Source organism: Stigmatopora argus, chromosome 8 (assembly GCF_051989625.1).
Source record: "Stigmatopora argus isolate UIUO_Sarg chromosome 8, RoL_Sarg_1.0, whole genome shotgun sequence".
NCBI lineage: Eukaryota > Metazoa > Chordata > Actinopteri > Syngnathiformes > Syngnathidae > Stigmatopora > Stigmatopora argus.
In genome coordinates this window covers 19,506,337-19,528,212 of record NC_135394.1, presented here as the reverse complement: position 1 = coordinate 19,528,212, position 21,876 = coordinate 19,506,337, and the positions used below count along the sequence as shown (strand labels likewise).

At 43.9% G+C, this 21,876-nt stretch overlaps 3 protein-coding genes and 2 long non-coding RNA genes across 8 annotated transcripts; 4 read left to right on the top strand and 1 right to left on the bottom strand.

Annotated features, from left to right (window-relative positions):
• The first annotated feature begins 289 nt into the window (after positions 1-289).
• On the top strand, positions 290-2,845 carry LOC144079436 (large ribosomal subunit protein eL36). Its single transcript, XM_077608217.1, has 4 exons — positions 290-416; positions 2,276-2,370; positions 2,449-2,583; positions 2,728-2,845. Exons 2-4 carry the CDS (start codon positions 2,278-2,280, stop codon positions 2,815-2,817), a joined length of 318 nt encoding a protein of 105 aa, XP_077464343.1. The 5' UTR covers positions 290-416; positions 2,276-2,277; the 3' UTR covers positions 2,818-2,845.
• Positions 2,846-4,827: 1,982 nt separating this feature from the next.
• Positions 4,828-11,955, top strand: LOC144079275 (retinal rod rhodopsin-sensitive cGMP 3',5'-cyclic phosphodiesterase subunit delta). 2 transcript variants are annotated; one of them, XR_013301480.1, is made up of 6 exons: positions 4,828-5,123; positions 7,877-7,965; positions 8,041-8,166; positions 10,476-10,581; positions 10,689-10,820; positions 10,918-11,955. XR_013301480.1 is itself a non-coding variant. In XM_077607945.1 (5 exons), the coding sequence occupies exons 1-5, from the start codon at positions 5,074-5,076 to the stop codon at positions 10,768-10,770; spliced, it is 453 nt and encodes a 150-aa protein (XP_077464071.1). In that variant the 5' UTR covers positions 4,829-5,073; the 3' UTR covers positions 10,771-11,955. The 2 variants fall into 2 exon arrangements, 1 of the variants encoding a protein (XP_077464071.1); XM_077607945.1 differs by having other exon boundaries at positions 4,829-5,123; positions 10,689-11,955.
• A 673-nt stretch (positions 11,956-12,628) lies between these two features.
• LOC144079274 (prohibitin-2-like) lies at positions 12,629-17,154 on the top strand. Its single transcript, XM_077607944.1, has 10 exons — positions 12,629-12,733; positions 13,574-13,709; positions 13,783-13,867; positions 13,935-14,014; positions 14,101-14,285; positions 14,360-14,489; positions 15,267-15,370; positions 15,462-15,539; positions 15,628-15,707; positions 16,733-17,154. The coding sequence occupies exons 1-10, from the start codon at positions 12,713-12,715 to the stop codon at positions 16,752-16,754; spliced, it is 921 nt and encodes a 306-aa protein (XP_077464070.1). The 5' UTR covers positions 12,629-12,712; the 3' UTR covers positions 16,755-17,154.
• A 644-nt stretch (positions 17,155-17,798) lies between these two features.
• LOC144078469 (uncharacterized) lies at positions 17,799-19,456 on the top strand. Of its 3 annotated transcripts, XR_013301222.1 has the most exons (5): positions 17,799-18,008; positions 18,579-18,665; positions 18,775-18,866; positions 18,950-19,058; positions 19,145-19,456. It is a non-coding gene; the product is annotated as an uncharacterized LOC144078469 (long non-coding RNA). The 3 variants fall into 3 exon arrangements; XR_013301223.1 differs by lacking the exon at positions 18,950-19,058 and having other exon boundaries at positions 17,805-18,008; XR_013301221.1 differs by having other exon boundaries at positions 17,805-18,008; positions 18,950-19,456.
• Positions 19,457-19,502: 46 nt separating this feature from the next.
• LOC144078468 (uncharacterized) lies at positions 19,503-21,706 on the bottom strand. Its single transcript, XR_013301220.1, has 6 exons — positions 21,254-21,706; positions 20,852-21,002; positions 20,583-20,660; positions 19,975-20,040; positions 19,749-19,892; positions 19,503-19,626 (listed from the first exon to the last, which is right to left on the bottom strand). It is a non-coding gene; the product is annotated as an uncharacterized LOC144078468 (long non-coding RNA).
• Positions 21,707-21,876: the final 170 nt, after the last annotated feature.

Genomic DNA, 21,876 nt, shown 5'->3' with positions numbered 1-21,876 from the left:
TCTACGATATTCAAATAATTGGTTGATAAAAAGGAAAATAAAAATGATTATGCGTACGAAAACAACAAATGTTACCCTTGTGAGGAGAATGAATAATTGACAAATAAGTGTTGTATTGTTTATATATTTTCTCATACAAATAAATTCATGAAAATATGTATAACTGCCTGTGCTTACTTTATTTATTTTTTCATTTTCTCAATTTTTTTTATTTTTTATTTTTTTATTTAGCTCTCTTTATTCAGTATTCATTCATTGTATGTGGTTAGTTATCTTAAGAAATGTCACTTCACCCTCCAATCTAAAGGGGGCGCTGTCCCCCCCAGAAGTCCCCGCGTCTTCCGGGCAAAACCCTCCATTTTGCGGCCTCGCTGAGCCAACATCCCTTCCGGCTTCATCGCCATTACCGACAGAAGGTACGAACTCGCTAGCTATCACCCCAAATGAAACTCGTTCTTAATCTCAGCCATCCGTGTTATAATCCTTTACAAACCGAACGTAAAACATTCCCCCGGCGTGGTATTTCACACACCTTGCATATGGTCTGGAAGACACGTTACATTATTTAATGGAGCGTGTGAACATCGATGCTAATGTATATAGCCCCGCTTTTACAGCACGTACGTTCGCAATGGCATGTGAGGCGTTGTTTAGAAATGACTATTGTACATTTTTAGCAGAGTAACAGGTGTTTCTTCTACACATTTTGTACCCGAAGCAGCTTGTTACCTGCTAATTGACGGGGTGCCAACGCGCACCTACGTACGGCTAACGAGTGGGTCTTAAGCGCTCTAATAAGATAACGCTTTTGTGCTCAATAAATGCAACATTTTCATTACTAAAATGAACATGATATTGGCTAATTGCGATTTTTCGGCTACAATGCTACGTGAAATGCCGAATTCAGATTTCAATCGCGATGAGGGATTAGAAGAACAGTGTATCAGAATGGTCACGGTTTTTAATTGCCCCATGATTAATTGAACTGGTCACCAAGGACCCCCGAAATAAGAATATCCAAAACAATATATACAGTGGGAGCCGCCTCTTGGTGTAGTGGTTCACTCGCCTGACTTAAGTGCGGGCTCACGTGGGCTCAGTTCCCACTGGTGGCTGTATGATTGGGTGTGCGGATGGTCGTTTGTCTCTGTGCTCTATGACTGACTGGCGACCAGTCTAGGGTGTAGTCTGTCTTTCGAGAATGGACGGTATGGAAGATGAATACAGACGCTCCCCTACTTACGAACATTCGAGTTACGAACAACGGTACATACGAACATGTCTGCAAATTGCGTTTATGTCGAAAAATGTTCGTAAGTTCGATTTTGTATTTTTTTCCCAAGTAGTGCTTCTTTCCGCCGCTAATACCAACGACGCCTGGCGCTGTGAGAGCTCAGCTCACCCAGCATCTACCTTCTTCTGCCCACTTCGTTGCAATGCGGAAGTGCGTGAACGTATCTCCAGTGCGCAAAGAACCTTTTTCATTTGTATCATTAAATATCTCGTGCATCCATTATTGAATATGGTTGGTGAAATGCGAAAGGCTTCTATTGAGGGAGGTGCAAGGAAGAGGCAAGCCATTTCATTTGAAATGAGTGGCAATAATAACGAAGCTTGATGCGCGTTGCACGGGAATACAACTTGAATCGTTCGACCGTCAGTCCCAATTATAAACATAAAGATCGAGCAGCAGGACCCAAATATTGAATGTTGCAAATCAATTGAATGATGCCATACAGTGCTACCGCATCATTTATGATGAAAAAAAGAAAACTGTAATCGTCATTAGATAGCTTCTTTCGGCCAGTTTCTAGTAAATCTCTCTCTCTCTCTCATGTATGTATACAGTACTGTATGTATTCTCCATTTTATTAAAAAAAAAATCAGTACAAACCAATGCGTGTTACTTATACAAGCCTTAAACATACAAATGCACTTATATAAACCTTCAATATACTTATATAGGCCTTAAATATAAATTATAATACAAAATATAGCACTGAGCAACTTACAAACAAATTCAGTTTATGAACAATTGCTCGGAACCTAACTCGTTCGTAAGTAGGGGAGCGTCTGTATATAGAGGGGGGGAAATCCAATGTAAACAAACATTCAATATCGTCTCTAAAAAGATTTTGCATTTTCTGTGAACATCTATCAACATCTGTGACGAATTTAATCATTGACGAAGGTTTTATTTTTATATGAAATACTCTGTTTCAAATGTTATCCTTACAAAAAAAGAGTAACATTTTTACGTTGTCGTCTTTTGCAGACATGGCAATCCGCTACCCGATGGCCGTGGGCCTCAACAAAGGCCACCCCGTCACCAAAAACGTCTGCGCCCCCAAACACAGTCGCCGACGCGGGGTAAGTTTTCCAACCGTCCGGCACCTTCTCGGAAGCCATTTCCTCACCTTTTTTTCCACACTTTTCCTCAACCGGCAGCGCCTGACCAAGCACAGCAAGTTTGTGCGCGACATGATCCGCGAGGTGTGCGGCTTCGCTCCCTACGAGAGGCGAGCCATGGAGTTGCTTAAGGTATCCAAGGACAAGAGGGCGCTCAAGTTCATCAAGAAAAGGGTAAGGAAATGCCCCATTCATGTTGTCCCCTACCCGTAGTTAGCTGGGATAGGCTCCAGCACCCCCCGCGAACTTGTAACAATAGTTTTTTTTTTGTTTGTTTTGTGCTTCCCCTAACTTTTTGGGCGCGTCTCGCCCTCTTAGATCGGCACCCACATCCGCGCCAAGAGAAAGCGCGAGGAGCTGAGCAACGTGCTGACCGCCATGAGGAAAGCCGCCACCAAGAAGGATTAATTTGACTCACAATAAATCTTTGACTACACTTTTTGGTCTCCTTTAAATGTTTCTCGTAGAGATTTTCAAAGTAAAATATTTCATTAAAAAGATCTGACAAATAATAAAACTATTCTTATTGATCTTGTTTTGGCATTATAATATTTCATTAAAAAGAGCTGACAAATTATAAAACAATTCTTATTGATCTTGTTTTGGCATTATAATATTTCATTAAAAAGATCTGACAAATTATAAAACAATTCTTATTGAGTGTTTTTGGCATTATTAACTTTGCATGCATTTTATTTTTTAATTTACAATTTAGTACTTGATTCAAATCTTATTCATGAGGAATTCCCTACGACTTAATGTTCAGGACATGAACGTAAATTCAGACATCTAGCGGTGTCAATGGCAACTAACAAGTTAAGTTTGGCAGAAGTCCACAGAAATATCGGGCATATTGACGAAAACGATTTGATTTAGCGCTAAAAATATTCCATTATTCACTCGTTTTAAGCAAAATACGCTCCTCTCCTTTTCTTTGCTAGCGGAAGTTCGATTCCAAAAACATCCGGCGGTCGGCTAGCCTCTTATTTTCTGGGTTTCGGACTCCGCCCAACGCTTCCGCTGATTTGCTGGCTTTGTTGTCACTCTGCCTATGCTTGAAACGGATTGGTGGATTCCTCGGCTGTGATTTTTGCGGTTCGAAAAGCCCAAATTATGATTTATGTCGGTAAAATTGTCGTTGACACGTGCAGCTAACCTGAAAAGTTGACCTCGGAGCCATTCGGGGTCCTTTTTGTCGTCTCTTTGCCTGTGACTGGGCTCCAGTCACGAACTGGAAGCCTCGCATTTTATTGGCCGTTAGCAAACTAGCTAGCTAGCCGCAATGCTAAAGCGGCGGAATCACTGCTGAAGGACAGCAATGCTAACTCACTACTAAATGGGCAGTGTAGTGCTAATTCTTGATGTTGCTATTTGTCGGGGCCGCGTCACAAGCGACAAACGGGCAATTTCGTCACTTTATTTGTGTTATCGCAGTGTTGTCACCTTAGTGTCATCAAAGTTCGGGGTTTTACACGCTGGGAGGGAATGGACAAGCGGTGGGATGCCCTTTGAAATGTAAATGTTATACAGTATAATACTGTTGGGCTTGCAGCGATGGATTGGACGCCTTTCGTCGTCAAATGCCATTTTAACATTGGAGAAAGTCAGCGCAAGTTGGCGCCACCTGCTGGTCAATAACTTGCATTGCAAAAAGAGACTTTTAGTATGTAAAATGTCGATACGTATAGAGTAGACAGTTTCACCTTTTGTGTGTATCTATATACAAAGTAAGTGCTTTTTTGTATGTATAATTTCCTGCTGAAAACGTTTTTACATTGTTTTGGTGTTATATTTTTTTCATATTGTACTGCATTAGTAGGACGATTGTTAACACGCTTATTTATTTATATATTTATTCATTTATTTATTTATTAACTTACTTATTACCTATCTATTTATGTCTAAAATGCCTTTCCTATTCCTGCTTCCTCACCCTCTTGCTGCTGCGACAACGAAATTTCCCGAATACGGGATGAATAAAGTTATCCAAGTTATCCAATAATATTTCTTTGGTTTTAGTGTTTTAGGATGTAATGAGATTATTGATGGAATTTTGTAAAAAAAAAAAAAAAAAAAAAAGAGTTCATTGTTCGAGGAGATTTCTTTCCATTAATTCCAACCAATAAATTCACAAAAAAAAATGAATGGAAACGTGTAAATATGTCCGATTTTACCAGATTTTTAGGGTGAGGGGTCAGTAAAACCTATAAATAATCCCCAACATTCATTTTGAATTCATTTTTATTTTGGAAGTTGCGTGTGTGCGGTTGCGCCGTTGCCCCTAGTGACGCGTCTCCTCCTTGCCCGGCTCCTCCCCTCATATCCATATGCCAGCCGGCTATTGGCCGCAGAGAACCCACCACCGCCTCCTATTGGCACGGATAGCCGTCACTCATTAGCTTGAGCTATATTTAGCTGATTGCATTATCGGCTCAGGGTTAGCCTGCACCGCGGACGGAACACACGCACACATACATTTATATATATATACACACACACAAATACGAAGGAATAACTATCTGGTTGGAGGTGCCTCGTTTTTTTTCGGAGGGCTCTTCGGGTCAGCGAGCGGCTGACGTCTAGCCACCGTGTATCTTGCAAGAGTGCGAGCCGAACCGAGCCGTGCATTCCTTGCTACGCGGGACGACAGCTAGCAGTGGAGACATGTCTTCAGACGAAGACAGGGCCAAGGAGATTTTGAAGGGCTTCAAACTGTATCCTTTTCTACCTTTTGGCCGTGTTCGAGTGATTAGTGAGCGGCGAATAGTGACATTTAATCGGTCGCGGGCTATTTAGCGGGCTAGCGTGATGCTAAAGCTGCTAAGCGGAGCCTCCGCGGTGCGACAAGTTGAGGTTCGGACGGCGCGACCCTGTCCGTCGCAGCTGGGTTACGTCATTTAGTAAATCCCCGATAAGAAATGCAGCTTTTTGTGTTTAGTTATCAGAAAGTATCAAAATAGATCCCCGATAATAAATGCTGCATTTTTTTGGTTTCGGTACTGCCAAGACAAGTAGCAAAACAAATTCAGCAAGGTTCTCTTAGATTTGTTGTGGTTTGGTATTGGTTTTTGCAGATGCAAAATTGCAGGATTTCTATTTGGAGACTGGCAACTTAGGAAGTCAAAAGTATCGACGCTAAAATAATAATAATAAAGTTTGTTCTCAAAAGTATGGACACCCATTTCACCCTATTACAGTTTAGAGTTGTTGAACGTATTGAAGTATCAGCACTGAAATATTTTTATCCCGTCTTAGGAAAAAAATTAAAGTATTGACAGTGCAATGTTGTATTATTATTTCACAAATATCGATAGCCTCCGTCTTCAAATAGATCGGACGTTTACCAGAATAAACCTCTTTAAAGAGTTATAATTTGTTTTTGTTTTTTTAAATAAAAACCTCTATAATTGGACAGCCATTATCAACAATGTGCCCCAAAGTTTTTTTTTTTTTATGTAATATTGGAAGGGAATAAGCAAATGTTGACAGCAAGTGCCCCAATAAAAAAATCTAGAATGGTTTCCAAACTTCTTAAACAGGAAGTGATCCAAAATCAACAGGAAGTGACCTGTTCATGCCCCAATACTAAACCCATCCAAATTGAACAGGAAGTCACCGTCGACAGGAAGAATTGCAGAAAATCGATATTTTTTGTGTTTTTCTAAGAAAAGTGCTGGAAAACAATGACCATTTTGGTTCCTGGCTTTTTTTCCCCGTGGCGAGAGCCCACCCACACGTACTTCCTGTCATCTTCAGGCGGCACTCGGTGTCACGCACAGACGTCCAAAACACAAGTAGCGTCCGTCCGGCCGGGCTGGCCCTGACGGACACACAAAAGGGCGGGATTGGCCGACGGGCAGTGTTATCGACTTTGATTTTATTATTTTGTCAGCATTTTTTATAGCATTTTTTTTGACTCGCGAATGCCAGACCAGGCCGTACGCTATCACCCAATGGCGATGATCACAGTTTTAAATGAACCTATACTTTATTTGAATGACCGCAGAGTTGCTTGACAGTCCAGTAATTGCGATCAGACGCCGCTTAATTCCGTCTGCCATTGACGGCGATTGACGTCCCAGCAGTTTTCAAGTTGGCAGCAGTTCATTTTCTGCTTCAAATGGATTGGGTGTCCACGGGCCGTGAACGCGTGCGTTTCAATTCACGTTACGTGCACGAACGGGGTTTTCACGGTCTGTACCAAGATGGCCGCCACCCTTAGACATTCCTATCAAAGTCAATGGGTTGACATTGAAATGAAGTCATTTTTTTCTGAACATTTCATTTGATATCTTCAAAGCGTCTCCTTTTAGTGCAATGGTTGCCGTTGGCGAGCATAGATGTCCAATCTCTTTGATGAGGGACAGTTGGCAGTGATTTTTTTTGTTTTTTGTTTTTTTAAATGTGCATTAGACGTCCATCTTGGGTAGGGCAACAGTGGTTGAAAACTAAATCAAATATGACATATTTCACAAGTTCGTATTTCTTAGAATTGTATCAGTACTAATACTATTTTGAACTGAACTTAGGAAGTAGCGCCTGAACAAATTAAAACTGCAGGAGGAATAGCTAGCATTGATTAGCTGCGTCCTGGATGTAATGAGGCGTTTCCACCCGGCGGCTAGCTAAAGTGCTGAGTCGCCAGGTTGGGCTAATCCGTAACAGCTAAAGCCGAGCTCCTGCGCTAAAGAAACAGAAATAAAGACTCATTTGGTTGTCGGCCGATGGTCCTAACGGAGATGGCGGCGCCACCGTCGGGCAGACTGGCTAACGATGGCCCGCCGGGGGCTCGTTAACCTGCGCTCTGGGGAGGCGACGGCGCCGCTGTCGTGCTAGGATGTCCACCTCGGGGATAAGCTTGTATTTGCCAAACAGGAAAGTAACGTAATGCTCGCTTACTATATTTATTTTTAGCACCAAATAATAATAAAAAGATGCTAGTTGTTTGTTTCTTTTGACCAAAGCTTGATATGGGTCAAATCATTCCTTCCTTTTCCCAATTGCTTATCCTTACAAGCGTCCCAGGGGGTGCTGGAGCCTATCCCAGCTAACGCGGGACACCCTGAACCGGTGGCCGACCAATCGCAGGGCACGAGGAGACAAAGGACAACCAATCCTAGCCAGGGTTAGCCAATTTACAGCGTTCGACCAGCTAGCCTAGCATCCATGCAAGCTCAGTGAGAATATGCCCAAGTCCACACAATAAGTACCGACCTAGAATTGAACCCACGGCCCCAAAACTGCGAGCCACCTGGCTCTAACCAATACAAACAAATTAGACTTTAAAATTAAAATGAGTTTGTCTAAGCCTGCATCTAATACTCAAGTGCTACTTTTTTGTTGTTGTTGTTGTTGTTGTCGACGACATTAACGTTGATGGAAATGTGTCCGGGTGGCGGCCATCTTGGTAGGGGCCGGGGAAACGGTGAATTGAGGTCCAATTGGCCTTGACTTGCCGCGGCGTCAGAAACTGGATGAACCTCCGGGACGCCGAGACAGGCAAAGTTCTGTGGCAGGGGACCGAGGACCTGTCCGTGCCCGGCGTGGAGCACGAAGGTGAGTCGGGCCGGGCAGGAAGGAAGCTCCGCCCACTGACTCTTGGGGGTTTTTTTTGGTTTGTTCTTTCTCCAGCTCGCGTTCCCAAGAAGATCCTCAAGTGCAAGGCCGTCTCCAGGGAGCTCAACTTTTCCTCCTCGGAGAAGCTGGAGAAATTCCGACTGGAGCAGAAGGTCTACTTCAAGGGCCAATGTCTAGAAGGTGGGCCGTCTTCCCAACCGACCGCTCAATCGTAATATGACATAAACACATTGAAATAAACACAGAGTTGAAGCCACGGGGGGTTGGGGGGTTGGGCAAGAGAAGCACCTGACGCCGATCCACTGATTGCACTTGTAGGACACTAGTTGCGTGGAAAGCTTTGCTCTTTATGAAAAGCTACATTTTGTGGTATACAGTGGTGGTGGTACCTTGAGATACCAGCTTCATTGGTTCTGGGACTGAGCTCGTATGTCGATATTCTCGTCACTCGAGCCAACGTTTCCCATTGAAATGAACTCAAAACAAATTCATTGGTTCCAACCCTCTGAAAAAAACGTGTGCGGTCGATTGGTCGCCCGGACCGCGACAACAGGCGACCAAAAGACGGGCGACCAAAAGACGGGCGACCAAAAGACGGGCGACCAATAGACGGGCGACCCAAAGACGGGCGACCAATAGACGGGCGACAAAACAAGGTAAAACAAGACGGTGTACGCATGAATAAAAGGCAACAATGGCCATGAGCCGTTTCACTGAGCCGACGTGTGAGTGTATGAGTTTGTATGTACATGCGTTGCTGTCCCTTTAAGAAGCTCCGTCAGTCAGTCAGGGTCTTAACAAGTTCTCCCAACAAAAAACAATCAAAGTCCGGGAAATGTGGAGCTTTTCTTTAGCCTAATAATTAACTATGACTATGTCATCGGCAGTTTGTATTTAGGGAATTTGAGCAACCATTTCAATGGTAATTATCAATAACCTTCCGGGCGACCAATCGACCGTGTACCGAAAAAACACCAAAAAGAGGATATTGAATTGGAAAAAATGTTTTATTTCTTCTATTTCAACATCTATTAATAAAGTAACACAACTAGTGGTTTAATATGACTAAAATGTGTTTAATAGTACTAAAAATGATATGGATTTCGAAGGGGGGAGTTCGAGGGGGGGCAAAAAACAGTGAAAACAATACAAGGCTCCACACAGTGCTGGTAGATATTTGTTATACACGAAAGAGATGCGGCCAAAAAGACAGTGCGCTAAAATGATAAACAGCCTCTCGTGTCTTGGCCACCTGGCTTTCTTGTATCTCCAAATTTGTCTGGTATCTAGAGATCATGATTTGCTGGAAATTTTACTCGTACAGTGGTACCTCGACATACGATCGTAATCCGTTCCCAGACTGAGATGGTATGACGAGATTCTCGTCACTTGAGCGGACGTTTTCCATTGAAATGAATGGAAAACAAATGAATTGGTTCCAGCCCTCCCTCTGAAAAAACACCAAAAACAGGATATTGGATGGGAAAACATGTTTGATTTCTTCTCATTCGCCAACTATTAACAAAGTAACACATAACTAGTGGTTTAATAGTGATAAAATGTGTTTAATCTAACTAAAATCGGGCATATTTTGCCGACGGGAGACAGAGACGTTTGGGGGCGTGGGGGGGTGGGGTTCGTTTTTTTCTCCACGACAACGCACTCGTAAACAGAACAAACACTTAAATTAACTTGGATTAATATATACAGACACTCAAACATACGTTTAATGTAACTTTACAAAAAACTGAATTCTAATTTTGTTGTAATCTTTTGTTACCTTCGTTCTGGCCGGGTTGGCGGTTTGCCACGCCTCCACCCACCCTCGCGTTCGCTATCGATGGACTGTTTGCTGTTGTACTACGTATTCCCTTCAAAATATTCCCAAAATGATTCACACAAATGCCCTCACAATAGGATAACGCACGACGACCACTTGCCAACGAGAAATAGTCTTGAAAGAACGATCGCGGGAGCTTCTTTCCTAAGAAAGAATAACAGGAAATGACATAGCTGAGCTTCCCACGTATTGATTGTGGGTAATGAAGTTTTATTCTGAGAAAGGTTGCCATTGCCTATCGGTCGGTGTTGTGTGCACGAGTATACTTCATTACCCAGAAAGCCCTCTTTTTGCATGCGCGTTGTGCGTTTCCTGGTCCTAGGAGGAACTCGTCTGAATTATTTCGTTCCGTGCTCGTAGATATTGTTATACACGAAAGATATGCAAAAAAAGACCTGGCTTGGTCGCATCACAAAATTTTGATCGCATGACGGGCGAATTATCCGATCGAAATTTCCGCCGTAAGACGAGAATTTTGTATGACGAGCGGTCGTATGACGAGGTACCACTGTATCTCGAAATGCTGGTATGTCGGGGTGGTCGTATGTCGAGGTACTTTCTTTTGAAGTGTCTCCATCACGACCGGCCAATCCGTTTGGGCGTCCCATCCTCGTTAACGAGTGTCCCGTTTTTTTTTTTTTTGGCGCAGAGTGGTTCTTCGAGTTCGGCTTCGTCATCCCCAACTCCACCAACACGTGGCAGTCCCTCATCGAAGCGGCGCCCGAATCCCAGATGATGCCCGCCAACGTTTTGACGTGAGTGAGCCGGCGAGCGCCGCCATTTTGGAACAGGCGTCTATTACGAGTGAGCAAATCAAAGGGCCTTTTTTTTTCCTTTTTCCTTTTGGGGGTCCGACGAACAGCGGCAACGTGATCATCGAGACCAAGTTCTACGACGACGAGTTGCACGTGAGCACGTCGCGGGTTCGCCTCTTCTACGTGTGACCCCGGCCGAGGACGTCGCCCCCATTTTTGTGACTGCGCGCTGATCCCCGGTCAGCCGGACGCTCCTTTTTGTGCTTGAAACCGACCGACCGACCGACCGACAAGATGATGCTGATCGTCGGCTCGGTTTGTCTCGCATTCGCTCAGGAACCGGTGGCTTTGGCGCCCCCTGGTGGACCGGGAACGGCACTACGCCTCCATCCAGGCTGCTTTCGCCTGCCTTTTTTTTTTTTGCTCCCGTTTGTTCGTTCATTCGCCCTTTTCGAATATTCGCTCTTACCACCGAGAAAAGTCCCCGTTGGCACATTACAAAGATGATGTTGATGAAATAATCTTTTTATGGCTTCATTTTAACGTCAACGCTAAAACACCGCTACCAAAAATGGCCTCGATGCGGCCATGTTGGTGGGGGCAACGGAAGGCCTTTTCTAGCTTCTGCCGTCAATTGAGATGATCTTATCTCTAACAGACGTCCAATCCTCTTGCAGCGGGAGGTTGGCAGCAAATGAACATTCGGCCAATCCTCCCGCTTCAATGGATTGGACGTCTAGCGCTGTCAAAGGTCATCGTTAATTAAATAGCATATAGGGGTTATGACTTCATTTCAATGTCGATACTTTGACCTCGCCCCTACCAACATGGCCGCCTGAGCCAATATCTAATGTGGGGGCATATTAAGGTGTCTTTTCAAGTTTATCCCTTGTTAGACGTCCAATCTATCTCCAGGAGGGATGGCAGCGGACAGACACGCGTTCATTCGCTGCCGTCCCTCCCGATTGGACGTCTAGTGTAGCCAATGGCATGATTGGATTCCCGCACAATTTCTTCCAAAAAAACGGGTTCACTTGTAAATAAGAAGAAACCTTATTTTTAATGTGTATTTTTTTCCCCTCTTTGGCTGCCATGGCTGCCAGCCCTTCCCGGTCCATACGGATTGGACGTCAATCGCCGTGAGTGCAAGCGAAGGAGTTTAAAAACCCAAATGAGCGGAATTGCCATCGCCGTGACGACGGACGGAAGCGCTCTGGCCCCTTGCGTAGTACATATTGTCTTCCTGGCTTGGCGTTTTTCGTTTTTTTTGTTTTTGTTTTTGTTTATCTTAGCCGCTAGCTAGCGCAAGCTTGTAAAATAGACTCGTGTTTTAATAAGACCGAATTTGTGGATTAAACCCATGTTATTGTAATACTTGTTTGAGCGTTGTCTCGTTCTTAAATTCAATATATATATATATATATATATATATATATATATATATATATATATATATATATATATATATATATACATATACATATATATATATATATATATATAGAGAGAGAGAGAGAGAGAGAGAGAGAGAGAGAGAGAGAGAGAGAGAGAGAGAGAGAGAGAAAATACAAGCAAACTTGGGAAAATTGTAAACGAACATCCTTGAAAAACTGTTCTACTAAGAAATAACACAACAAAAATATCAATTAAATATAAATATATTATTTGGTGAGGATATTCAATGTAATATATTCCTGTCCTTTATGAATGAATGAAAATGTTTAAATGTACATTTTTGGTATTTTATCTTTGAATGTTTTTATATTTTTTACATTAGAATTTTCTCATTTTTAGCATTTGTAGTTTTCAACGTTAGTGTTAGTTTCAACAATAGTGTTTATGTACTTCATGTCCAGCACCGTCAATGGCATCTTTATTAGTTAAGTGAGCGTCGTCGAAACCACGTAGCAGAAATGAATACGCCTGACTAATTACTATAGCGTTAAAATATAATGTTTTGCGTAATTCATCCACAAATGTAGCCCTCAACGTAACGCTAATGTATATTTGGCTGTTGAGAAAATGGCGCTGAACGCTATCGAACTCCATTTCCCAGCAGCCTTTGCGAGCCAGGGCCAAGTGTCGACCTTGTGTCTCTTTTTCTCGGTGTAACGGCGTGACGTGAGGCAGCATGGCTAACAAGGAGCCCAGTGTAAGTCAGAGTCTTTGAACCTTTTTTTGGCGTCTGTGGAGAAATGTTGCGTCGCTTTGCTCCGTCCTTTACGTTGGCGTCAAAGGCGCCATCTCGGCGCTAATGTCACAAACGTGGCGTTCGTTGAAAAGCTCCTCTTATAACACGCAAGCTAGCTAGCTAGCCGGCTCGGCTTAGTATGTATAGGCGCATCCAAGCTAGCTAGCGCTTGAATGCGGCTATACTACGCATGCTAGTTAGCATGTGGCTATGCTAAGCTCCGCGATGCAGAACTTTGTCAGGGCTTCTAATCAAGGTCACGTCGTTGTTATTCATTCATCAATTTTCTTATAGCCTTAATACGTCATTTCAGCCTACACATTTAACAGTATTTAACCGAGTCGTCTTTTTATTGCTCTTGTGTCCTCACGTCTCCCGCTTTTAAAACTTCATTACATTCGTTGGACATTTTTACACCGTACTCAAATGAAAAACAACTCAGTTTGAACCAATGTGCTGTGTATGACACTGTCAATGGCAGCCAATTAACAACGTCCATTTTGGATTTTGTAGGAACAACCAATCGAAGCTCATTTTCGACACCTCTCCAATCATGTATAATGTTTATAGCCTCCATTTATATTCTCATCCCAAATAAACACTGAATGTCATAATTGAGTATTTCTTTTAATTATAATATCTGCATTGCTTATCCTCACGGGGTCGCTCCCATTAATTTATATTTATATATATATATATATATAATTTTGGTAGAAAAAAACAATTTAGTGCTTTTTATGCGCTAATAATGAAAATGGCGCTATTTGAACGCGAGCTGACGGCCGAGTTTTTCCCCACCAGCGATTGGTCCAGAGCCTCCGGGACATGATGGGTCGCATGGCGGGCTCGTCGGGCGGCCGGGGCGCCGGACTCGGGGTCAAACTGCTGCTCGGGGCGGGCGCCTTGGCCTACGGCGTCAAAGAAGCCACCTACACCGGTACGTAACTCACCCGTGTCATCCGCTAGATTTTTGGTTTCAAAGCTCCATCTCATATTAACCTTTTGCGCAGTGGAGGGCGGACACCGAGCGGTGGTGTTCAACCGGGTCGGCGGCATGCAGATGGACACGGTGCTGGCCGAGGGCCTCCATTTCAGGTGGGCGTCGTCCTTTGAGCGCCGCCGCCGCCGTCTCCACCGCCACTGATCTCCCGTCCGTCCTCAGGATCCCCTGGTTCCAGTACCCCATCATCTACGACATCCGAGCCAAGCCGCGCAAAATCTCCTCGCTGACGGGTAGCAAAGGTAGGCGGGCGGGCGGGCGGGCGCGGGAGGCTGAACGCGGATCGCGTGTGAAAGCGGCGCCACTGACCACGGGCGCTCCCCGTCAGACCTGCAGATGGTGAACATCGCGGTGCGGGTCCTGTCGCGACCCATGGCGTCCAACCTGCCCCTCATGTACCAGCGGCTGGGCAAGGACTACGACGAGCGGGTGCTGCCGTCCATCGTCAACGAGGTCCTCAAGTCGGTGGTGGCCAAGTTTAACGCCTCGCAGCTCATCACGCAGAGAGCGCAGGTTCGGGAAGGGCCCGTGGCCGCCATCCGTCTCCGCCACCCGGCCCTCCTGCGACCGTGGCCTCCCTCCACCAGGTGTCGCTGTTGGTCCGCCGGGAGCTCTACGACCGCGCCAAAGACTTCAACATCATCCTGGACGACGTGTCCATCACGGAGCTGAGCTTCAGTAGCCAGTACACGGCCGCCGTGGAGGCCAAGCAAGTCGGTACGCCGCTTTGCATTTCTTACACGGGGGTACTCGGATGATTCGCCTAAAGACGTTTCGCCGACGGTCGTTTGACAGACGGACGGGTCGCCGAATGGACGTTCCGCCGAACATGATATTTTAATGATTAAATACAAATATTAGTATTTGTATTTAATCATTAAACGCTGTTTTCGGCTGGATTTGACCGAATTTGAGAGCATTTTGAGCCGTTTGGCGAATGGACGTATATAGACGTTTTTTTGCCTCCATTGTGACATTTTACCGAGGAATTCACTTCCCTGGGCTCGGTTCTAAAGTCCAAAGAGCTCCAGTATTTGTATTGAATCGTTAAATGCTGTTTTCTGTTTCTGTTTGCTGTCATTTTACGGCTCGGTTCTGCTACATCTGCCCGCCCAAGAGTGCTTATTCCCGGCCTGACATTGACGGTAGACTCCTAAATTGAGAGTGATGAGCGGCAAAGGGAAATGAATCATTGATTTTTACTATCATTTGGACAACGCCGGCGGCGGGCCGGATTAAAAATCCTAACGGGCCGTATATGGCCCGCGGGCCGAGGTTGAAAAACTTGTGCGCACACACGATCCGGGGGCTGGGCGAGCGCGCGAATCCCGTTTCGGCGAAACCTCCGTTCGGCCGTCGGCGAAACGTCTTTAGGCGAATCATCCGGTCACGTTACACGGGGAACGGCTTCATCTTTCTTGATCATCCAGTTATTTACGGCTGCCGTTACCAAAACAAATCCCTAACGTTAGGCCTATTTTTGTTTGCTTTTAGCTCAACAAGAAGCCCAGAGGGCCCAGTTCTACGTGGAGAAAGCCAAGCAAGACCAGAGGCAGAAGATCATCCAGGCCGAAGGAGAAGCCGAGGCCGCCAAGTTGGTAAACAAACGCCTTGGCGTCTTATTTCTCCTATTGGTCGGAAGCCCCACCCCCTTTTTTGAAACAATGTGGATCCCGCCTTGTGTTTGAGCTGGGACAAGCCGTGACCAAGAACCCGGGTTACCTGAAGCTCCGCCGCATCCGAGCCGCCCAGACCATCGCCAAGACGGTCAGTCAGTCTTTGCTCGCCTGTCGCCATTTTTTTTTTTGCTGTCGTGGTTGGCCCCGATCGTGACAATACGCCCTCCATCCACCAGGTGTCCACGTCACAGAACAAAGTCTACCTGAACGCCGACAATTTGGTCCTCAACCTGCAGAACCAGCCCTTGTTCGACAAGTAAGCTCCACGCCGTTTTGTTTCTCGGGCCGAGACTAGACGTTGCCGCTTTTGCGATGAATTAGCTGCCGTTGAATCCAATACCTTCGGATTGGACGTCTAGCACCATCGATGGTAGCCATTGGGGTGCCCTATGAATGGTTTAAAAAATATCGATATAGCTCATAATTCATCTGCTAAAGGTCGGGAACTTTTTTGACAGAGAGAGCTATGAACAAGTCATACTTTAAAACAGGGGTAGGGGGAACCTATGGCTCGGGAGCCACATGTGGCTCTTTTGATGGGTGCATCTGGCTCTTTGCTAACCTGTGAGCTAAAATATGGAAATGGCTGGTGACAGAACTGAGATACTATGACATCTCCTCTCATTGATTAGCAACAGCATAAGAATCTTTTAAAAAATACGCATTTTTTTCCACTTTAAAAGTGGTGAAATTACTAGAAAAAAAATGAAAAGGCACTCATCTACCTGTATGAATTTTGACTTGTCAATTGGTAGTATGGCTCACAAGGAATAACATTGGAAAATATGAATTGTTTGTGGCTCTCTTGGTCAAAAAGGTTCCCGACCCCTGCTTTAAAAGGTTATTCCTTTAAAGCCATACTCAGAATTTCAAAGTAAACATACATTTGATTCATTTCACCACTTTGAAAGTAGAAAAAGTCTCCTATTGGTGCGTTCTGGAATCAACTCTCGTTGACGCTTTCCATATTTTTAGCTCGGGGGTTAGCGCAGAGCCATATGCACCCATCGAAATAGCCACATATGGCTCGTGAGCCACAGTTTCCCCCTCGCTAAAGGGTTAAAGACAAGAAGAAAGGAGCTCACAGGATGCGCATCCAACTTTTGGCCACTAGGTGGTGCCAAAGATATTCACCCTAAACAGTGATGGGAACATTTAGCCAAGTGGATTAGCTTTTCATTTGGATATTGAAGTCCAAATAACATGCTTGTGTAGGCTGATTTACTGGTTTTTCTGGTTTATTTTTCTAAACGTTTGTCCCCAATTGGTCTTTTTTTCCAGTTTGGCAGGCCTGAAAAAGTGATCAAGATGGGAAGAAATATTTCTTTGTTTTTTTTTGGTTTGTTTTTTCTTTGTTTAGTCATTTTTTTCTACGAATGAAGTCATTCGCCGTCCACCTTGGACGTCCCGCGATCAACTCGTTTGGGCCAAAGACGATCGAACGTCTGTCATCGGCTCGATAAATGAAGACGGGCCACGTGGTGGAATTTCCGGGATGAGACTCGCTGGTTAACTTGTGCGTCAATAGAGTAAACGTTCCAAAAAAAAAAGGCGGCAAACTATTGTTGTTGTTTTTTTTTTTTAACCATCACAAGTTATGAGCTTTACCTATATGAGGGCGAAAAATATATTGCAACTTCTGTTCAATGGAACCTCACCATGGTAATAAAATAGTTCCGATTTCACATCATTGAGTTACACAAGATGATGTTTTAAGCTTGAATTTTATTTGGATGAATCCAGAAGCCTGTCTGCCTTCTCCAAAGGGCAGAGTTTAGGGAAGCATCATCTGCGAGGAAGATCGCCTGATGCGTGCAAAGAAAAAAGCGTAAGTTATCATGTATATTGTATAGAGACTGGCCATGCAATAGATAGGCATAGGTGGTTCCTTTTTTGGAACTAGTTTTACCTTGGGTAAAGGGTTCAAATCCCAGTTGGTAATCATTTTTCCCCTTCAATAAAAACAACCATGTCTAGTCAAGACTTTCCAAAAATAACAAAGTGAAGTGTGGCCACTTCATGGTGCAGAGGTTTGTTCACCTGACAGCCATGTGGGCAGTTGTGGTTCAAATCCCAGTTGGAGATTATATTTTTCCCTTAAATAGAAACAACCTTGTGTAGTCAAGACTTTACAATAATGACAAAGTGAAGTGTGCCCACTTCATGGTGTAAACAAAAACGACATAGTATAGTAAGGCTTTTTTTTCTTAAAATACGACATAGTATATAGTAAGGCTTTTTAATTTGTAAAAAATGACCATGTATAGTAAGGCTTTTTATTTTTTTTAAATGACCATGCAAAGTAAGGCTTTTTATATTTAAAAAAAAAAAAAAAAAAACGAACACACTCTTTTACAGCATCAAGACTACAAAAATGGCGACTATAGTACGTCATCTTCCAAACATGGTCATTGAGTCGGGAGGACAAATCACCTCCTATGGGCGTGGTTACACCCATTGGTGACGCAGGTGCGTAAATTATGCACATGCGCAGCATCGCGCCCTTTGGGCACAGCCATTTCCATGCTGTCGGTCGAACGACTAGCACCCAAACGAGGTAAGCCCTAGACTAGAGCAATTTACTGGCCTATGTGCATTTTTAACACCCTACCGGGAGATTTTTTTTAGGAATCAATTGAGCCAAAACGCCAACAAATCTGTTAGTTTATTGCCAGGTCGAACACACCGTCGACATTTGAAGTATGGGCTCCTTGGCATGTCACTAGCTAGCTTAGCATTAGCCTCACGACATTTGACTTCAAAAGTATTTTGTCCGTATTCTCTCCATTATTGAGTCGTGGGGGAAGACTTCATTTGATCAAACAAAGCCGAGATATCAACGGTCAGTTTGCCAGGTGAAGGTGTGTTGAATGTAATGATAGTTTTCACTGCGATTGCTAAACGCCCTTTTCCAATTTGTAATTCTGTTTTAAACAAAAATCATTGATACCAAAATGGTTAAGCCGACTTTCTCCTAGTTTTTAAACATCAGTCTGTATATTGAATCGCTTTGTCTGGAAAGGGGAAATTAGCACCGAGCACTCACTAACTTATTTTCATTCTTTATCTTGATCATTTACTTGAAGATTTCTCTTTCCTGTAATAATTGTTTGCACTTCCCAAATAGCTTGGTTCAATCAAGATGAAGCTGTTCCCGTGTGTCCAGAACCATGCACACCCTTGAGGGGAGAGGAGACTGGGCCAAGGTATCAAGGTAATACTAATTACCCCCCCCCCCCAAAAAAAAACCCACCTAAACACATCTGTTGAATCTCCAGTCTCTGTATATGATAACTTTTGCTCTATTTTCTTGCATGCACCAGGTCCATGGTGATGTCCAGAGCCTGGAGGACCAGGTGATCTTCCCAGGTTGCCCACTTGAAGATGATGCATCGTCTCTGAATTCTGCTCTGAGGTTAATACCGTATTTTCACGCCTATTTGGCGCATCGTTTCTTACGCCGCAGTGTCAGTAACGAGTGCTATTTCTGTATTTTAGACACACAAAGCACGCACTATTTTGTCAAGACGCATATGTATTTCATATGGATTAAGATCGAAATGCGATTGCGCTGGCTACCGGAAGCAGCTTATTTCCGGGTTCTATTGTAATGTATCCAAGTCAAAACATTCCAATCTCACATTATTTTATTGACTAAAGTTGCAATTTACTAACCCCCCTCTTATTTTATAGGTGATGTCCCGATTCCTAAGGTGAGGAGGATTTCTTTTTTTTTCAATCAGAAATTTCAATAAAAGAGATTTGAGTGTCATTTGTCTTTGTTAAAACACTTGGAAAAAAAAGACCATTGAGGGTCTTGGGTCTTTTTTCTCCTTTTAATTTTTAGTGTTTATATACTAACTTTTTTATAATTTTAAAAAAAAAAAACGTTTTTTTTTTTTAAAGCCTAAGTGTTTTAATTTTGTCTACAGAGGAACACGAGCTACAACAATGTGATCCTAAGTGTGCAAATGTATTTCTTTGAATAAAAATTCTAAAATGTCATGTTACTTGCATTCGTTTGCTAATTTTATGAAGAAAAATAAATGAGTATATTTCAAAAGTTTTATTTTCCCACAAAATGGGGTAATTGAGAAGTTCACAAATATCTTCCAGCATTTAAAGATGAGGTGGTGTTTCCATTGATGAATCTCTTCTTGGCACTGGATGGAATTCTGGGGAGAAAGAAAGAGGGTCAAAGCACAATAGACTAAGTCCAACATTAAAAAAAATAGACTGGGGGTCAGTTAGGTCAAAAGATTTGACCAAAAAACAATAACACTAAGTTAGGTTTTACCAACATCAGAAGGACCCATCTCTCTTTTCAGATGTGGTGGGAGATATGGAAAACATACTGGATAGGGGCCCTCAAGATGTTGGTGTCAACACCACGCTCCAAAGTCACCTTTCTTTAGCGTTGATTTGGTAAACTTGGGTGAACCTTGAAGAGAAGCAAAATAGAGTATTTTTAGTACACATGACATGAAAATAATAAATCAAATAACCTGAAAAACAGGTCTTACGTCATACACGACTTCTTTGGTCTTGTAGATTTGGACAGCTTCCACCATCTCCGTGGCTTTGAACCTCTGCAAAACACCACAGCATGATTATGTCATTGCTTATTGAACCATTTTGATGCACAAATGACTCCCATTCAATCAAAAAAATAAAATACGTCTCACAAAGCTCTTAGACGGAGGAAAAATGGTTGTTTAAACGAGTCAAAAATGACCCCTGCGCTACGGTTTTGTCAAAACCACAATTAAAAATCAAAAGGTCCAAGCCCTGAAGTCTTCCTTTAGGAAAGGGAAGGGCAAAGGTATATATAGACGTATTCTAGAAGTGTACTGTTTATTCCTTACACCTCCACTTGATGGCACTAGTGTGAGTGTGAGTTACCCACACAGGATCTTACTATTAAAAATCAACGCCAACCCAGTTAGTGTCTTCATTCAAAATTGGAGTGTATCATGATGCTAAACAAGCTAATTTAGGAAAGCCGTGAACACTGGTCGCTGATATCTAAACATTACTGTAACAACAAAATTTCCCGAATACGGGATGAATAAAGTTATCCAATCCAATTACACGGGTAGAGGAATTAGAAGCTATTAAAAAAAAGACTCACTTTGCCGACAAACTGCTCCTTTTTGGCCGTTATGGCCACATTCTTGATGTTTCCCAGCAGTCTGTGCTCGTTGAGGGACTGAAACACACAATGGAAGGGTTTCTTTTTAAACATTAAGAGCAATAGGTGACGCGATGTAGCCAACTTGCTAGCAAACATTTGTGTTTGCATCCACGTCGGGGCTACATCACGCCAATGAAGCACGTTCCCGTCAAAAAGCATTCTTGAAATGAGAACTGGGGCTACGAAATCCCCAAAAGACAAAGTACCGAACGCGCTGCATTGTCCTGGAAGAAGTTTGTCGGCTCTTTCTTCGGGAAATCGTCAATTCTGAGCAGCTCAGCAGTCCAACGCGCCCAGCCTCCGGCTCATCCGCCGGCGGTCTTCTGAACTCTGACGTCAGCCACGCCTCGGCCACGCCTATTACACATAGACACAAAAAATAGAGAGATCGTTTTCATCATAGAGTGCATTAGTCAGGGGGCTGGGGCTGCAAATACTTTTAGGTTGGGCATTAATACTTCAAAACAAATACATTGTTTTCATAATAACGTACTGTAAATACTTTTTGGTTGGGCTTTAATACTTTAAGATACAATATTGCACATTATGAACATTGCGGTGACATGCACTTCAGTGTTTGTTTTTGACTTCTAAGGTTACATACATACATAGACAAGGGTCAATCCAATGCAGAGGTGAGAACAGCGCCCTCTGGTGTTCGGATGGATAACCTCCGTTTCGTTGACGCTGGCGTTTCCTTTCGATGTCAACGTTAGCCACGTTAGCAAGGAACCGAGACTGGTCCATTTGAGCGCCTAAGTGGGAGAAAAACCACCGCCAAAGCTGTCAGGAAATCCGCTTCCGGTCTTTCCTCGCTTCCCGAATGGACCGCGCTGCGGCGACCAATCGGCGCGAGCAAAGCGTCAGCTCGACGTTCAGTGGAGTCGACGGACCAATGACGAGGCGGCGTTCGACTCTTCGAACGCCATGAGGGCGAGCCGAGCCGCCATGGCGGGCAGTGAGGGATCCCTATTCAAAAGGGCTTTAGGGCGCCATCTTGGTGAGGTCTTAAAAAACGAGCCGACGAGCCGACTGTTTGGCTTTTTCGGGCGTTTTTGCGTCGAGTTCGGAGGGCTGACACGCCCTCGCCCTCGCACGCCCGCCCCCCTTCGTACAGTCGCGCGCGCGCGCACGCGCACGCTCGGAGGCAGTCACCGACTGAGAGGAAGGGAGGGAGGGAGGGCAGAGTTCTGATGAAAAGTGATACACTTGACTGGAACGCTAACGTGAC

Excerpts from the sequence above, each read along its gene's own strand:
- LOC144079436 (XM_077608217.1), top strand. The coding sequence starts at position 2,278 with ATGGCAATCCGCTACCCGATGGCCGTGGGCCTCAACAAAGGCCACCCC. Across the intron at positions 2,371-2,448 it reads AACACAGTCGCCGACGCGGG|CGCCTGACCAAGCACAGCAA; the intron begins GTAAGTTTTCCA and ends CTCAACCGGCAG. Across the intron at positions 2,584-2,727 it reads TCAAGTTCATCAAGAAAAGG|ATCGGCACCCACATCCGCGC; the intron begins GTAAGGAAATGC and ends TCGCCCTCTTAG.
- LOC144079275 (XM_077607945.1), top strand. The coding sequence starts at position 5,074 with ATGTCTTCAGACGAAGACAGGGCCAAGGAGATTTTGAAGGGCTTCAAA. Across the intron at positions 5,124-7,876 it reads ATTTTGAAGGGCTTCAAACT|AAACTGGATGAACCTCCGGG; the intron begins GTATCCTTTTCT and ends CCGCGGCGTCAG. Across the intron at positions 8,167-10,475 it reads CAAGGGCCAATGTCTAGAAG|AGTGGTTCTTCGAGTTCGGC; the intron begins GTGGGCCGTCTT and ends TTTTTGGCGCAG.
- LOC144079274 (XM_077607944.1), top strand. The coding sequence starts at position 12,713 with ATGGCTAACAAGGAGCCCAGT. Across the intron at positions 14,015-14,100 it reads CTCGCTGACGGGTAGCAAAG|ACCTGCAGATGGTGAACATC; the intron begins GTAGGCGGGCGG and ends GCTCCCCGTCAG. Across the intron at positions 14,490-15,266 it reads CGTGGAGGCCAAGCAAGTCG|CTCAACAAGAAGCCCAGAGG; the intron begins GTACGCCGCTTT and ends GTTTGCTTTTAG.